Here is a 16,380-nt window from a genome sequence, read left to right on the forward strand (position 1 = left end):
GCTAGCTCCCTCAACACCCTGGGAGTTAATGCAGAAACCAGTTAATGCTGTATTAAGATTGAGAGTTAAAAGCATTAGGGCCTCTCTACATGTGCAGGTAGAGGCACTGTGTGATCTAATGTGCATTGGAAATAGTCATTGACTGTGGTGTTCATCATTTGAGAGCTGGTTTGAGCGGCAACCAAGCAGATGAGTCGGTGATCTGCCCAACATTTGTCAGGTCCTAGCATAGCTTGGGTAATGCGGACATGTTTGAGATCCTGGGCACAAACAGTGACAGTCAGTCGGGTGCCAGTGGTTATATCATGGGTGTTGCCATGATGCCTTGTGCTTGTTTTTTCTGGCAGAACAGGGTGTTTGGAAATGGTGAGTCCATGTTCTACATATCTGGTCAAGAGAAGGATGCCATTGGAGTTGACCTTTCCTACTGATTCCTTGCTGATGGTTCTGTTCCAGAAGTTAGAGTCCCTTCCAACTCTGGCATTGAAATTCCTGAGAAGAATAAGTTGGTCTCCCTCTGGGATGTCAGAAAGGACTTGGTCAAGGTTAGCGTAGATTTCCTCCTTGGTTTCATCAGTGGCATTAAGAGTCAGGGCATACATGCTGATGACAGTGCCATATTGGCTCCTTGCTGGTTTAAGATGAAGAGTCATGAGGTGCTCGTTAATTGTGGTAAGGAACTCACTGAGTTTGTTTATGAGCTCATTTTTGATGGGAAAACCAATTCTGTGAATCCAGCATTCTCCTTCCTGTTTGAGAAGAAGATATAACTGCCTCCATGTTCTTTGAGCTGCCCATCTCCCGCTCATTGGGTCTTGTTCAATGCAGCGACATTGATACATCCCCTGAGTTCTTGAGCCATAACTGTAGTGTGGTGCTCTGAGTATTCACTATTAGAATTGTCTGTGGAGGGTACTGGTGTTCCAGGTCCCAAAATTATTTGTGTGTCTTCATTGATTTCGACATCAATAGAGGTGATTCTGCTGGACATGGTTATCCGTTCAGCAAGAAGGTAGACAGACTATGTTTAGAGTACCTTTTATAGCCCCCTCCCCATGTTGGGTGAGCAGAGCAGATTCTGAAGAGGGCAACTCAGTTACAGCTGCCAAATTGCACTTCTGATGTATCATGTAAAATTATATGCTTATACCATATATAAACTAGGGGTGTCAAAGGTGTAGCCTGTGGGCTGGCCCGGAGACCTTCATCTGGTCCATGGAGCCAGATGAATTTGACACCCCTGATATAAACTGGGTGCAAAATTGTAAATTTCTTGATTCGAACATTATTTCCAGGGAGAGGGCAGAAAACAGATTTCAGTTTAGATTTTAACAAATTTAATACTTATCAATATAAGCTTTTGATGCAGAAAACAACTAGTTGCGTTTTTCTTTTCTTTTTGTTTTTTTTGTCCAGTGGTTTCTTGCTTTCCAACTACAGCTCTTAAGTGATCTTGTAATTGAAATGTTAAATAATAGTATGGTTCTTGACTTTCAAAGGGTGATAGAGAGAATTGGTTAATGTGGCAATATTTAACTGAAAATTATGCATAAGCATTTATAGTTATATTAGTGCTTATTCTTGTATAATACTCCTTTTCTACATCAGTAGAAAAATATAGCAATACCACACTTATTTAAATGCAGCGTAAGTATTTATAATCAGTAGTTGATCCAAAGATTTATTTTCTCAAAAAGTGTACCCAATTTAATTTTGTCATGCCCTTGGATAGTTCATATTAGCACATTCAGCAACAATTTTCCAAATGCACAAGAAGACTGCTCTCAACACTAAATGACTAAAAGCCAGTTTTATAATTAAATTGCACTGTTGATGGAGCCTAAGATAAACAGTGCTTAACAAATAATATCCAGTTTGACTTTAAATTTCAGCCTTTTGCTGAGACTTGCAGTTTCTCAAGAATGCTCAGCACCTTTGTAACCATAACTGAAGTGTGGTATTGCATCAGAAATACAGTTTTTATAATAATCACCCATTTGAAAGATAGCAGCAGCAGCTGTTCTGCTGTAAACAAGTCACTTGGGGGAAAGGGTACTGTGACAGTTTTATTTACTCTGAGTTGTAAAATGAATACCTCGAGTGTTTTCATATGGAGTAGCCTTTATATTTGGTATTTCTGCAGAACGTTGCAGTGACTTACTAAAAGTATTGTTTGATCACTAGTCTGAGTAGATCTTTTTCCTTGTTTGCTTGGCTACATGACGTATGTCTTGGTACCTGCCTTTTAAAAAGGTTAGTGCCAACTTCACCATTATGTCTAAATGAAGGATGTATTTCCACATGACAACATTTTTTGCACTATTAGGGAGATGATCATTATAGACATACATTTACTATGCAGAAAACTTTATGCCTCTAATGATTTATTTCCACACAAATTCATTTTGAAATGGTGTGAAAAAATAAAGCACCAAAATGTAGGAAAAAAATGACATTTAAATAGCCATTTTGTGGATTCCTGAAAATTGCCTAAAACAATTAGTAATGCACAAAAGGAAGCAGGTTTTTTGTAAATGATAGCTGTTTCACAAGATGTGATTACCTTTCCTATAAACCTCATGCTACTTTATACAGAAAAATTGTCAATTAAATAACCTGTAAATGTTCCACGGTCTACTAGAGTTCTTAAACATGCTTTCTGGGAATGTCTGTAGACTTAAATGTTTATTTTGATCCACGTGTGCATATGAATTTCAGGGGTTGGGGGGAGGGCAGGGAATGGAGATGTACTCTGATAGGGCACTCCAAGTTTGTTAGACATAACACTAAGAAGAACAGAAAAATGAAAGTGAAACTCTAGATTTAAAATATGTCTAAACAAGGCCTAGACAATGTCCAAAGCACGACACAGTCTGAAGATTTTTGAGCAGTACTAGGCTTCAGCTGATGAGCTCCTTGGAAAATGTAGGAAATAGGTAATGGTCTGCAATTAATATATTAAGGCTGCTTGCAAACATTAAAAAAACACACAAAAAAACAGCACTTTAAACTCTGTGCAGTCCTGCTCCGAGCCTACAAATGCCCAGATGAGGTAGCATGTTGGTTGGGCTGGGTGCTTTAGTGCAGCTTTTTTTGTGCTTTTATCTAATAGCTGATTGAATCAGCTCTAGCTAAAAGTGTGAAAAAGCCCCACTGAAGCAACCAGTCTGTATAGATGCTGCACAGCCATATTGAACTAATGCGCTGCTGCTTCTGGTAAAGCAAGCTGTTTTTGTTTTTTAACATCTGCAAGCTGCCTAAATTTTTATGTTCAGGGGAAAAAATATTAATTAAACTTGCTTACCTGAGGAAGGCCATGTTTGCAACAGACTTTAATTGACAAAGCTATGTCAATCAGTAGCATGATGAGGTGAGATTTGTTTTTTGGGTAGATAAAAGTTTAGTTTAAAAAAAATGGATGTTTTAATTTAAAGTAAATATTTTTCTTTTAAAAAGAAAGCCAATTGAAATATCCTTTGTTAATTAAAATACTACAATTTATTTTTTTTCAAACATTCAAATTAGAAAAATCATACATATTTGCTACCAGATTTTAAAGCAAGTAAAACCATTGAGCTGGTGAAAGTCACAGGCTCTAAAGCAGAACTAGATTTTCTTAGAAGTCATAAATCAGCTTTTAGCAGTCCTATCATTTTCTGTATTACAGTCTATTCAGCTAATGATAAACTATTTAGTTGCTAGTTCATTTAATAGTGAGAAACTGACAAGGAGTTGCAAAAACATTGAAGATTTTTTTTTAAATATAAGTAAGTTTTGAATAGATGAGAGAGAAGTGATGAAACTGTGAAATACTTTGTTTCTATTCAAAATCATTTCAATTCACTGGTTACAGAAAATACTTTCTTTGTTTACTGCCAGTTATTTTTAATGTAAAACATGTTTTGACAAATTACCTATGTGTCCAACATACTTGATATATTTTTCTATAATCAAAAGAAGTCAGAAAAAAATTGTGCATTTTAAATTTTAGTTTCCAAAATGCAATTTCATACAGGGGTGTGTGTGTAATGTGTGTGTATAAAAAAAAAAAAGATGTAAACCATTTCCTATATAAGAAATGTTATTCATCATTTTGTAGTAAAGTAACTATTAGGAATATAAATTCGGTAATTTTTAAAATAATTATACAGAAACATGCTGGATAATAAAGAGCAGCAGATATAATTTAAAGGCCATATTTACTTGTAAATCAGCTTGCCGTATTTGCTTCTCAAAGTATAAATACAGTAGAAGATATTAAAACTGATCATTTAAATCAAGGTTTCATCTTTGCTGATTTAAATCATGATTAAAATTAGTGACTTAAATCAGTTTTTAATTTGAATAAATCCACCTAGTTTGCAATTGCCATGGCTTTTTCCGCTGGGAAAAGTCAGCAAAAATAGTTTTCCTTGTTGCCACTTATTTCACTTGGGAATTAGCGTTGCCAATATAAGATTCATTTGTACTGAAGATGGCTTTGCCATCACAGGTATATTTAAAGTATAGCTGTAATAATTTCTAGCCAGAGTTCCAGTTTCATGTTTAAATGCATGAGGGATAAATCAGCCTTTGAATATGTGGTAAAGACTAGACACTTTTTCTTGGTTGCAAGGTCACTGTTTGAAGTACAGTTTATATTAACATGATTTGTAAACCTTTAAAATTACCTTTGAAATATCATGCACTTGTACACTGAACTGTCTGTCAAAGTTGATTAGACTCTCAGAGTGACAATTTCTGGGTTATTGTTAGTTCTGGAGTGGTGTTGTAGCAGTGATGGTCCAGGAAATGTGCAAGAAGCAAGGCTTTTTTTAGGGGTGTGCCATTAAAGATTTTCTTGGTTGATACCAATAGCTTGATTATTAACCAGCCATATCGGCCAATACCAATCTGATAACCGATTTACAGGCATGTAGCCAAGCAGTGTGGAGAATAGTGCCTTGCAGGTAAGTCTGTGGAGAGGAAGGGGCGTAGGCAGACTGAGGCTCCCATAGTGAGGGAGAGAGCAGGGCAGGGCAGGGCTGGGGTGCTGCCAAGGGAGGGTGGTGAATGGGACCCCAGTGCCAGGAGTAGGATGGAGTTGCGGGGCAGTGGGAACGGGGGATGGCTCCCTGCTGCTGTGCTCTCCCCTGGGGGAGGCATGGGGAGCCATGTGCCGTCCCCCAGATTTGTGCACAGGACAGAAGCGGGCTTGGGGTCGGGGGTGGTGCCAGCCTCTTCCCGGTAGGGGGGATAGGCTAGGGCTGAGCTCAGAGTGGGCAGGAGCATGGTGGACTCAGTTGCACAGGGTAGGTGGCGATGCTGGGAGGGGTGGCTATGGGGGGTGGGGCTAAGGCAAACTTTGGGATAGCTATAGCCCCCTCACACCCTCCTTTAGCACTGCTCCTGCTCACGACTCTACTCTGCTGCCTTTCCTTTGAAAGCCCCCTGCTGCAGAGCAGGCAAGGAACATACGGCTATGCGCGTAGCCGCTGTGCACATGCACGTGGTATCTGGGAAGCCCTGGCCAGAAGGCCTATTGTACTTATTGGTGACATTATCGGCTACACTGGCCAAAAAACCCCAATAGTCAATAATATTAATTTTCCTTTTATCAGTGCTGATCTGCTATGCAACCAATATATTGGTGCACCTCTACTTTTTTTTATATCTTTTATTGGACCAACTATATGGTTTGGGCAGATGTTAAACAAGCCTTTGGGCACAAAGTGAAATTATGTTGGAATTTTCCTTTAATCCATGCTAATTTTAGAGTTTTTAATGTTACTGCCACCTGACAGGTCGTCTGTTTTCAAGGGGTGTTCTATGGTATTTGTTAGCTAAAGTATCTGGGAAGAGGCAGCTAGTGAAGCTTGCCCAGGATAAGCGAATAAAAAAATATGTACTTAAACAGATGTTTAGTCCAGCTTTATCTGGGGCTTGATTGCTACATCCTAGGTTAATTGGTACTTGAATTGGTACATCATCTCCTTGTCAGCTAACCTGTCCTGTTTAGCAAAATTAAAACCACAGTACGTTGTACTTCATAAGGTAATTCTTTCAAAACTGGGGTATCACAGCTGCCACAATCTCCCAGGCTCTAGGGTGTGTGAAATCCCAGGGCCTGGGGGATTACAGCAGCTGTGATCCTTCAGGCCTGAGGATTTCATGTGCACCCAGGGCAGCTGTGGCCCCAGCTGCAAAGACCCAGCATCCATAACTACAGGACTGTGGGTCCTAGTGCTGCCAGGACCAAGCATTGGCAGCTGCTGGGGCTGAGAGTCCCCTCAGTTACAGGACTCCCAGCCCTGGCTGGGCATGGTGCACCCCTGCTACCAGGAGTCCTGTCAGCTGACAGCTCCCAGCTGTACCCTGCCACACATGCAAATTAAACCTTGATAGCAACCAGCTGTAAAGTTAGTACACATTTTCAAGGTTAATTTTATAGCTGGTTGGAACTTTTTATAGCTTCTTATAGCTACTTTGCACATGTAGCTAGTCTCAAGGTAATTGCTCAATTCCAGTTAATTGTGTGGTACCTATAACGTGTAGAAGGGGCCTATGTGCCTTAGCTGGAGAGTAACAGACAAGGGAGAGAAAGAGTAGTGATATCTTGTACAGTGGATTGCTGCAGGTTTTCTGTGTTTTTCTACTTGGAAGAAGACTGCTGATTTGGAATAAGGGGACAAAAGGCTTGTTGGGGCCTGGGAGGTGAATCTGTGGAAGTGTGTAGTTTTTGGTAGTGAATCCAGGCTCATTTAACATTAATCTACCTATGTAAAGTTTTCACTATGAAAGTATTTTAACTGCTTTACTTGTCAGAACAATTACTGCTCAGAACACAGTAGTCTTTTCATCTTAATGGAAAAGTAACAGAAGAGCTTTTTAATTGAAAAAATGGCCTAAGCAATCTAGAGCTATTACTTTTTTTTTGAGGTAGTTTGTTTTTCTTACATACTACACAGCTTAAGAATTCCCTTGTATTGTCTTTGATATAAGTAAAATTTTCTGTTGCTTTCCCACTTTTTCAGTTGGTGGTGTTGATTCATCGCACTTTGTAAGCCAAAATGTTCGATTTATCAAGTCAGGTGTTGGATCGTCTGTTTCTTCTGCTGTGACCTCTTCAGTAAGAACACCTGTAGACCATTCGGCTGAGCCTGGGCCTGTGGCATCTGTTACAAAGCTGTCAGAGTCTCTGCTTCAAGAAGGTACTAAAAGTTGATTTTAGAACATAGACTGGTATTTTAATATTTCTATTTGATCAAAGCATCAATGTTGTCTTTTTACTTCTTTCGAAAGTGTCAACTTATTTCCTACCTGGTTATATTTTTACTAAGGATTGTGGTAGGATGTTTTTAACTTCTTAATGGATCCCTGTCCCCTTTTGTTGACCTATGAAAGGGCAGCCCTTCTTTCAATCTTTCAGGGTATCACAGTATGTTTCTCTCTCTTGTGTTTTTCTTCCCTCTTTTATGTTCCCACTGTCTCCATTCCATCACTGGATTTATTTGTTTTTATTTCCCCATTTTATCTTTGTTACTTTCTTCTAGTTCCTTTGTTCTCCACAAAGGCTATTGGCTGTTTTGTGTCGTAAACATAATGATCATCAAGTGGCTACATTCAAATTTTTAAAATTTCTCAAATGCTTTTAAAATCTTAACGTTTGGCTTTATAGGAATGCTTTTCGTTCATAGAACTCAAAACCCTTTTACATAAATGTCATAATTCCTAATTTTTACTGATGAACCAAAAGAGTCAGTGGGCCATTTAAAGTAATTCATTATCTACTAACCAATCTTTTATCTCCCAGACAGAGAGAGAAAACTGTTGTATGTAAAGCACTATCCACATAAAGGTTTGAAAACCAATTCAAGAAATGGTTTTTGTTTTAGGTGCTTTGTAGTTGCTTTAAAGCCATTTTACAGCCAAGTAAAATAATGAAACCTACTGGGAGTGTTCCTAAATGTAGCACCATTTAACGGAATGTAGTTGTTATGTAGCTGTGCTGAATGAAGTTTACTCAGAAGCATGTAATTTGATCCTTCTAGGCCAGTGTTGTTTAACCTTTTTGGCCCATGAACCAGATGGGCAGTGCCCAGGCTATCTGCAAGTCAGATCCAGGTAGTGGCCCTGATCCATCATGGTGTGCTGATGGCAGGGTCCCATCCAGCCATGCACAGGGGGCTAAGGGGTATCCCAGATCTAACTTGGCCCTATGAGGGGGAAAGAGGAGGCATAGCCTAGCCTTGTGGAAGGAAGGGGGCATGGCCCAGCCTCAGTCTAGCCTCATGGGGAGGAAGGGGGCATGACCCTACCCTGCAGGGGGAGAAGGAGGCTTAGCCAGCCATGGGGAAAGGGGCATGGCCCAGCCTCATCTAACCCAGGGGATGGTGGGGAGGAGGCATGACCTAGCCCCAGCCTGCTGCATGGGGCTCCAGGTTTAAGAATTTGGCAGCAGGGGAGGGTTGCCATGTGTATTGTCACCACTCCCCTGCTGCCAAATTTCCTGACTTGTGGGGAACACCATGGGTCGGACACCTATGGATCCACAGGCTGCATTTGACCCACAGGCCAGAGGCTGAATATCCCTGTTCTAGGCAGTCATATGGTAACCATTACACAGTAAATGTATAGAGGTAGTCAACTGTTAGTTTGAACTCAGAAGGCAGGGCACAGTGTCGCCTTAGGTCCCCTACCAGACTATACATTTATTGTCCAAATAAGTTAATTGCACAACAAATTGTAACTTGCTAGATGTTCAAGCAGTTTATTATGCAATAAAAATGGCAAACTAGCCACAAAGATACATTACTCATTAAATGTGTTGGAACATCTTTGTGAGTGGTTTGTATCCCACTTTAATTTGAACATATGGCATACTAGTTCAGAGCGTGTTTAGGGAACCTGGACTCTCAGGAGTCACTCACCAGTGCTCTGCTGCCTGGTGCATTTTAAACTTGCTGGTGTGTGAGGAGCCCAGTATAGGCTGTCTGGTGCCAGTGTGCTCACATACTCATTTAAACTGATGCTGTGTTCCCTATGCACCAGGGCACTGGTCTTCAGTGCTGGGCTTCCTGCATCCTGGCAAGTTTAGAGGGACATGTTCATCTGGGGACTGGGGAGGTGCTCCCTTGCCCTTTAAATGGGTGTACTCAGAGTGTAGGATCAGGGAGCTGATCCCTGCTTCCCTGCATGCCAGCAGAGATCTGAGATTTTTATCCTGTATCCCAAAAATCATACATCCTGCTGTACCAGATGTTCAAGATTTGGGATGAGAGGACAAGCAACTTCTATGATCTGGGATAAAATTCTTCATATCCTATCCCAAAATTAGAAGGAGGCTTAGAGGCTCTCTAACCTATTCAGAGAGGGATAAGCCTTTGTAGATGACACCCACCATGCGAGTTCTGTGCTTTCACACCAGGATTTGGCATGGTGGAATATTGAAATGAACATGTTAGTCTCAATGTGCAATATTATCGATATGACATTGACAGTGATTTGTCTGAAATTTATTTAACATGTTTTGTACACATCATTTCAGATCTTGGTAAATATTTTGCCTAAATGTAAAAACCTCTTAATTTGAAGGCTCATGTAGTATGTATTGAATTGAATGAGTAGATTTTTTTTTTTTTTTAAGCCAGAGAATCCAGTATCATCATATCAAGGACCTTCAGAATTTGCCAGAAGCCTGAAATGTGTATTCTAATTTTCATGTGCTGACTTTATCAGGCATCAGTACACATAGATGCATTTTACTGTACTTCCATGTCCTCGGTGTATGAATAAACATATATGGTTCATTTTGCCTTAATTCAGTTCAGCTTCACTTGCAAAGTGAACTGATAAAAGCAAATTAAAGCAACTTTAATTTGGAATGAGTTTCCATGTAGGGATTTCATGTAGTTTATTTAATTCATTTTGAAGTCACACATGTAGTTAATTCGGATCAACTTTCTGTGAGTATCCCTTTATAGACAGATCCATAATATATAAATAAAATCTTTTGCTTGCTTACATTCTGAAACGGCAGAATCTAATGAATGAGTGAAAATAATCCACTATAAAAGCACCTGAATCTGAAAGTTCATCAATCGTTTTGCAAAAGTTTTGATACTGACATTTTAACATTTTAACCTTTTGGTAGAAAATGAGGTGAATGCATTAGAAATATGAGGATAATGGAAAAGAGGCTTGTTAAGAAATCTAATTTCTTTTGACTTTTTTCTTACCTCGCTTCATATGGTAGGGCTACTGGTATGAAATTTAAGCCAAGCAAATTGACATATAGAAGTTTTTTGCAATATGCTTAATGGCTACGTATTTTTTTAAACAAAAATGAGGACTTTTGTGGCATGTTTTATAAATAAGCCCCTTTCCCTTTTTATCTTTTTCCTTCTTTCCAGCTACAGTCTCATTTGCCTATAAATTGTGTGGAACAACTTTTTAAATACTTTATTGTTGGGATACAATGGTAATGAGCCATACCACCAATGCAGTGTTCACCCTTTCTTCCTTTGATCGTGTAGATTGTAAAATTTAACAAAGCTTTCTTTTGGGATCTCTTTTGGTCAAAATGCCGAGCAAAGTATCTCCCTAGAATTATGGCTTTTCTCTTGGCCTTTTTTGGTCTTCCACTTGCCCATCCTTGGATATTATGTTATTTCTCCCCTATTCTTTTCACTTGTATTTATCCACTTTCAATTCTAGTATTTGCTTAATTGAGGTCAGCATGGCTTACTTCAGTTAGCTTTAGTAGATTAGAGTTACTCTAAACATATATATCCCTCAGGGAATCTTTGTATTCTACCAAGCTCAGCTCAAGAAGAGAAGGCAGGCAGGCATTTTGGCTCCGCCAACAGCACCTGCAACATCCTGGAGCTAGGGGATTAACAGAGAAGCCACAGGGTCCCCCCTTCTCTTCTCTTCCCCCCCCTTCCCCCCAACGGCAGCTGCCTGTGCTTTTCATAGGAAAATAATGTATTTACCAGTATTTTAAAGGGAAAATCTTTTCTTTCTTCAGTCTTCCTTACTAAAATAAGACACATGTCTTATGGGGAAGGGGCAATTTATATGTGAGAAAATATGGTATTTTTCATCTGGTCTTCTCTGTGTCTTCTCATGAGCCACATTATCTGCAAGAACAGGATAAAGATGTTTTAGCACTAAGAAAAGAGGGTTTTTTCCTAGTCTTTCCATTTTATGAAGTATACTCAGTAGCAGTAATAAAAAATTGCTGAGTCTCTGAACATTTTCCATTATAGCAGCAGAGGAAAAACTGAAGAATTGCATCAGTTTCATTTCTATTGGTTATGCCTGCATCATCCTAATTAAGCTTGAGCTTCAGCAAGGATGTGATATTTCCTATAGAAGTGCTTAATGCATTGGATCAGTTGGGAAACCCAGTCTTTCTGTCTAAACACTGTCTTCTTCTTTGAGTTAATTGCCCATATACATTCTTTGTGGTTGTATTCATGCCCTGAGCCTTCTAACCAGAGTTTTTGCTTTAGGGACAGGTCTATGGTATGGACCCTACAGTTGCTATTTGGGCCCCTATGCTGTGAGGATAAAAGATGGTGTATGCTTCCTCCTTCATAGTCCCTGGCAGTTCATTCACCTGAATGTAAAAAGATCACGTGTGTTAGTTCACTTTGGTAGCATGCATCTTGACTTAATACTTTTCTTGGCTTCTCTTAAAATTTACTCTGTTAATTTGTTTTGACTGTATTTGAAATAATCCCAGTATCTTCATACAAGAATATTTTTTTAAATCACAATCATGTGACAGATGACCCTTTTAAGACTGTATGTATTGTTCTAAATGTGAGTTAATATGGCACATTTACAACACTTTGAAAAAGTGTTACAGGGTAGTAGTTTATCAATATTGAAAGTTCACATCATTCTGTGTAAAATATGATTTGTAACAGCTTGATTTTATTTAACAGAATGTCAGATATTTCCACATTAAACATAAAGAGCACTAGTGCAATGTTAACTAGATGCTTCTGTTAGAAAAAAACAGAACTCTTAATTTGACCCTTGGAAAAGTCTGGGATTGCTTGTACAGCACCAGTAGTCCATTGGTTTGCCAAAAGAGGAACGGTGGCAGCCTGCATTGATGACAGCAGCAGAAGTTCATAATTTCATGGCATACTTTGAGTTGAGTCAAGTCAGTAGCCCTGTACACAACTGATTGAAAACTGATCTGCATTTGCTGTTGTGCCATTTTGTACATCTTATAAAAAATGCATATAGTATTTTGTATAGGTAATCGGCATATTGCGTATACAAAAGAGGCAGGGAGCATGGAGTGTGCGCTGCCCCCAGCCCCAACCTGGGCCAGGGCTGAAGCTGTTGTTGCCTCCGCTGCAACAGCTGGAGCTGCAAAGGGGAAGAAGGGGCAGCTGTGGGGCAGGTGAGGGGGGAAGCAAGTGGTGGATGAGTAGATGCCTATGGGTTCAGGCACCGTGGAGGGGTCAGGTATTGGGGCTCAGGCATGAATGGGCAGGCAGAACAGGCGGCAAGTTGAAGGTGGGGCAAGCAGAGGAGGCGGAAGGGCAGTTGGGAGGCATGTAAGTGGCGGGGGCAGACTGCAGGGAGTACCATGGGGGCAGGTGTGGGGCATGCCTGCATTTGATGTGGGGCGGGGGCAGGTGGTAAGGAGTAGGAGTCCCCTGCTACCTGCCATTGCTTGCCCCCTCACAACTGTTAGGGAGTGGAGGAACAAATTGAAGATGATCCTCCAAAAATTATATTCTATACAGGAAAATTATGACAAATTTATACATTTTCCAAGCCTGGAATCTAATTATTGGAGGGTTGTCTTGGATTCAGGTAAATACGGCATTTCATGTATTACCAAAAACTAAAAATTCCAAAGGATTTGAATGACACTCACAGATTTGCTAAGAAGATTAACTAGGAAAGAATGCACATTTTTGTAAGCAAAAAATTCTTAATTCTTATTTTGAAATATACCTTCCTACTAAAACTATTTGTGCACTAATGCTTAACTAACGTAGCCCACAAAAACTCGATTGTTAAACTACTTTTGGAGATCATTTAGCTAAGTAGACTAGATATGGACTTTTTTACTTGCATGTTAAATCATTTTCTGGAATGCCTAATTTCTCTCACTTTTAATGCAGTGATTTGTGACTTGTTTCTCACCTTTTCTGTCTGTCTGACTCTGTTTGTGCTTTCCACTTCACAGGCATGCAGTATGGTGGATATGTTAATAATCAAGCTAGCTCTGCACCAGCTCCCTTGTCATCAAGTTCAGGTGATGAGGAAGAGGATGAGGAGGATGAGGAAGCAGGTCTGCTTTAGCTTTACACCAGTATCTTGCTCTTTTCCTGCCTAAATTCTGTCTTCCTATTTTGACCTCCTTAAATTACTAAATTCAAACATTCAAGCCAAAAAGTAATTCTGACTCTTCAGACAGCAAGCAAATTAACTAGAAAATGTCAAACTATTCTATGAATATAGTAGTTGTCTGACAAATAGTAATATTCACCCTAAAATGACAGGCATTTTCTGTATTTGTAATTTGTAATATATACATTTTGTAAAACCATCTTAATTTCAATATTCTGACTTTCAACAAATATCATAATGTTTTTAACTAAATTGCACGTGTAGAGGCATTTGGTTGATTACTACTTTCTTTCTATAAATATATGAACAGGAGTCATTTAAAAATATTTTACCACTCATGATGAAATTTATCCCGGTATTATTGTGTTTTCCTTTTCTATGTATGGAAAGCATTGTAAATGATGAACTAAAGTAAACACTACATTGCAATATGTGTCTTTTAAGTCCATAACTATAAACAGAACTAGTACTCTTATGCATTTATTTTTTTACTAGTACCCAACCATACAGCTCAGACTATTTATTTCTTAAGTCTTCTTGCTTGTGTTGAGATCCTGGAGAGGTTACTGGGCTGGTGTGAAGGGCTGCCACATGCAGCACACCCTGGATCAGCCCTGTGTACTGCATGCAGCACATATGCTAGATCCAGCTTTGCATTCCACATGCGGCACACACTGGCCCTGGTCTGAGATCACACTCTGTGGGGTGCTTGTGTTAGAGCAGCCCTGTGTGCTGGCTCCGACCTGCAGGGGTGGTCTGTGGTCATAACAGTTTGTTTGGCCACTTTTTTTTTTTTCAAATCTCATGCTCTCTTCTGCAAGGATCCCTGTCTATAGTTTATCAGAATTACTTGGATTTGAAACTAATTTCATACTTTCTTACTATGAAAGGTACTTGGGAAGTCCCTCTCTTGGCATCGTTTAACTCTCAAAGAAAAGTTGTTTTATAACTATCTCTGTTAAGGTGCTTTTTGAGAGAGGAAAAAAACAGGCCATTTTTCATCCTGTTGATAGGTGCTTGAAATCTGTTGTATGATATACATACTACGGATTCTGCATTGGTGGTTTTGAGGTTTATTAGGGTTGAGGGGCCCAGTGCAGGTCATGAGTTTGTCTTGGTTTGGAAGTATAGGTATTACAGTGGTCCTACTAACTACACTTTTAATAAATCCTCCTTAAACCTTACTATTACAAGCTTTCACTGTCTTTATTCCCCTCTCTACACAAAATAATTCAGACTCTTTCAACAGCATTAATAAAAATTTGATAGTTAAATTATAGCCTGTAGCAGCTTTTCTTAACATTCCTTTTAGATCAGGGGAATCTCCCAGATTGTGTTTTAGCGTTCACTTCTAGAGACTTAGTAGTAGCACCGTTTTTTCCCATAAACATGGGTTCGCATGTTAATGAAATTGAGGCATTCTTCAATATGACAAGAATTCAAGCTGCTTCTGTTCTTTTTTTTCCTCTTGGGATTGTTCTCTTATGTTTTTTGATAATGAGGTTTTGGATGGATTTTGTAAGATACTCCAGCTAGGTACTCCATACCATGTCCTCCTAATAACCGGTATGTAGAACAGCATAGATGTTGAATGGCTAAATTGTCTAGAAAGAAGGTATTCCTTGGTAGTGAGGATGATTTGTGGAATAATAGAACCCTCTCCCACCTCACCCAACACTTCTTTAAAGCAAATGGAGGTATCTTCCTGGACTGAAAACCAAAATTAGATCCAAGTCACATGCAAATCCAGCTTCTTGAAAATTCATTTGGCTAGGGTATCAGCTGTCTATCCCCTAATTCAAGGCTGCTCAGTTTTTTGTTTTTTTGTTTTTTTCTAATCGCATGACAGATGGATTCTTCTAAGTTCTGATGAGACCATACCCCTCAAACCTCCATGCCACCCTGTAAGGCTAAATGCAGACTTCTACAGAGAATAGGGGGAGGTTTGATCATATTAAAAACAGCCACCCAATCTAAGGTAAATTGGGATGGAGGGGTTGCTAGTTGTGGGTATGGGGGGCCAAATAGAATCTGTGAGAGTGGTGGGGGGCAGGCAGCATCTGTAGGAGGAATTTGGGGGTTCAGGTGGTGTTCTTGGAAGTGATGGTGGGCAGGGCGGGTTTGGTGGGATCGGGGGCTCATGGAAGAAGTTTGGAGGGGGACCAGAGGCTATTTTTAGTTCCCCAACCCTTTCCCACCCTCTGCAAACCTATTCCCCATCCTCCCTGCTGCTCCTTCTACCAATACTTACTTTCTCAGTTCCCACCAGCAGCGAATGCTGAAAAAAAATGGCACCCCAAGCTGCATGCAGAATAGGGGTGGAAGCTGACTGGTCCATGAGGGAGGGGGAATGAGGGGCTAAAGGACTAAAAATAGCCCAGTGCTACAGAGGTGGGTAGAAAAAGTGCAGCCTTGGGACTGGGGCAAGTGGATAGGCTTTCCCAGCCAAGTAACTACAGAAGTTGGATGCACCGGTCTAACTTAGATTGATTACGTTAGAGTGTATATTGATCCAGGTCTATCTTAGACCAGTTTCCTCCATTTTTAGACCAGTGTATATGTGCAGAACTTCTGTAGTTATGTGTTAGACTAGTGAATTGCCCATCAAGAATGATTCTTGATAGGCATTCTTGACACAGCACTGGCTGGAGCCGTGCCCTGCAAGAGCATTACAGACAGACAGGTGGACTAAGCCCTTTATATGTATACAGATTTGATTTCTGATCGACTGGGTCTCAGTGTAAGGTCTGCACCTGAACAAACCAAGTTATATCGGGTGGCATTTTTTACCTCCTCTATTCACCCCTTAACCTTCCCGAATGCCTGCACTTGGCCCAACTTAACCCTTTTCCGCTAGCTCTGGTTGGACTGGCATTCAGGTCTATTTTGGATTAGCCAGTTGCCTGTCAGGAATTCCAGGGGGGGTGGACAGGGATGAAGCTCCAACACCCACCAGCCTGTGCTGTCTCCTGGGGTTGGGGGGGGGGGAGAGGGAACCTTGCACCTCTGTCTCCC

At 40.1% G+C, this 16,380-nt stretch overlaps 1 protein-coding gene across 1 annotated transcript in view; it reads left to right on the forward strand.

Moving 5' to 3' along the window:
* Positions 1-16,380, forward strand: part of SEC24B (SEC24 homolog B, COPII coat complex component) — a 147,520-nt gene that overhangs the window by 2,784 nt on the left and 128,356 nt on the right. The window contains exons 2-3 of the mRNA XM_019521821.1: positions 7,014-7,190; positions 13,202-13,306. Coding sequence (XP_019377366.1) covers positions 7,014-7,190; positions 13,202-13,306 — 282 coding nt within the window. The remainder of the gene's footprint in view (positions 1-7,013; positions 7,191-13,201; positions 13,307-16,380) is intronic.

This window comes from Gavialis gangeticus, unplaced genomic scaffold (genome assembly GCF_001723915.1).
Source record: "Gavialis gangeticus isolate Ggan-Ray unplaced genomic scaffold, GavGan_comp1, whole genome shotgun sequence".
In the NCBI taxonomy this organism is placed as follows: Eukaryota; Metazoa; Chordata; order Crocodylia; family Gavialidae; genus Gavialis; species Gavialis gangeticus.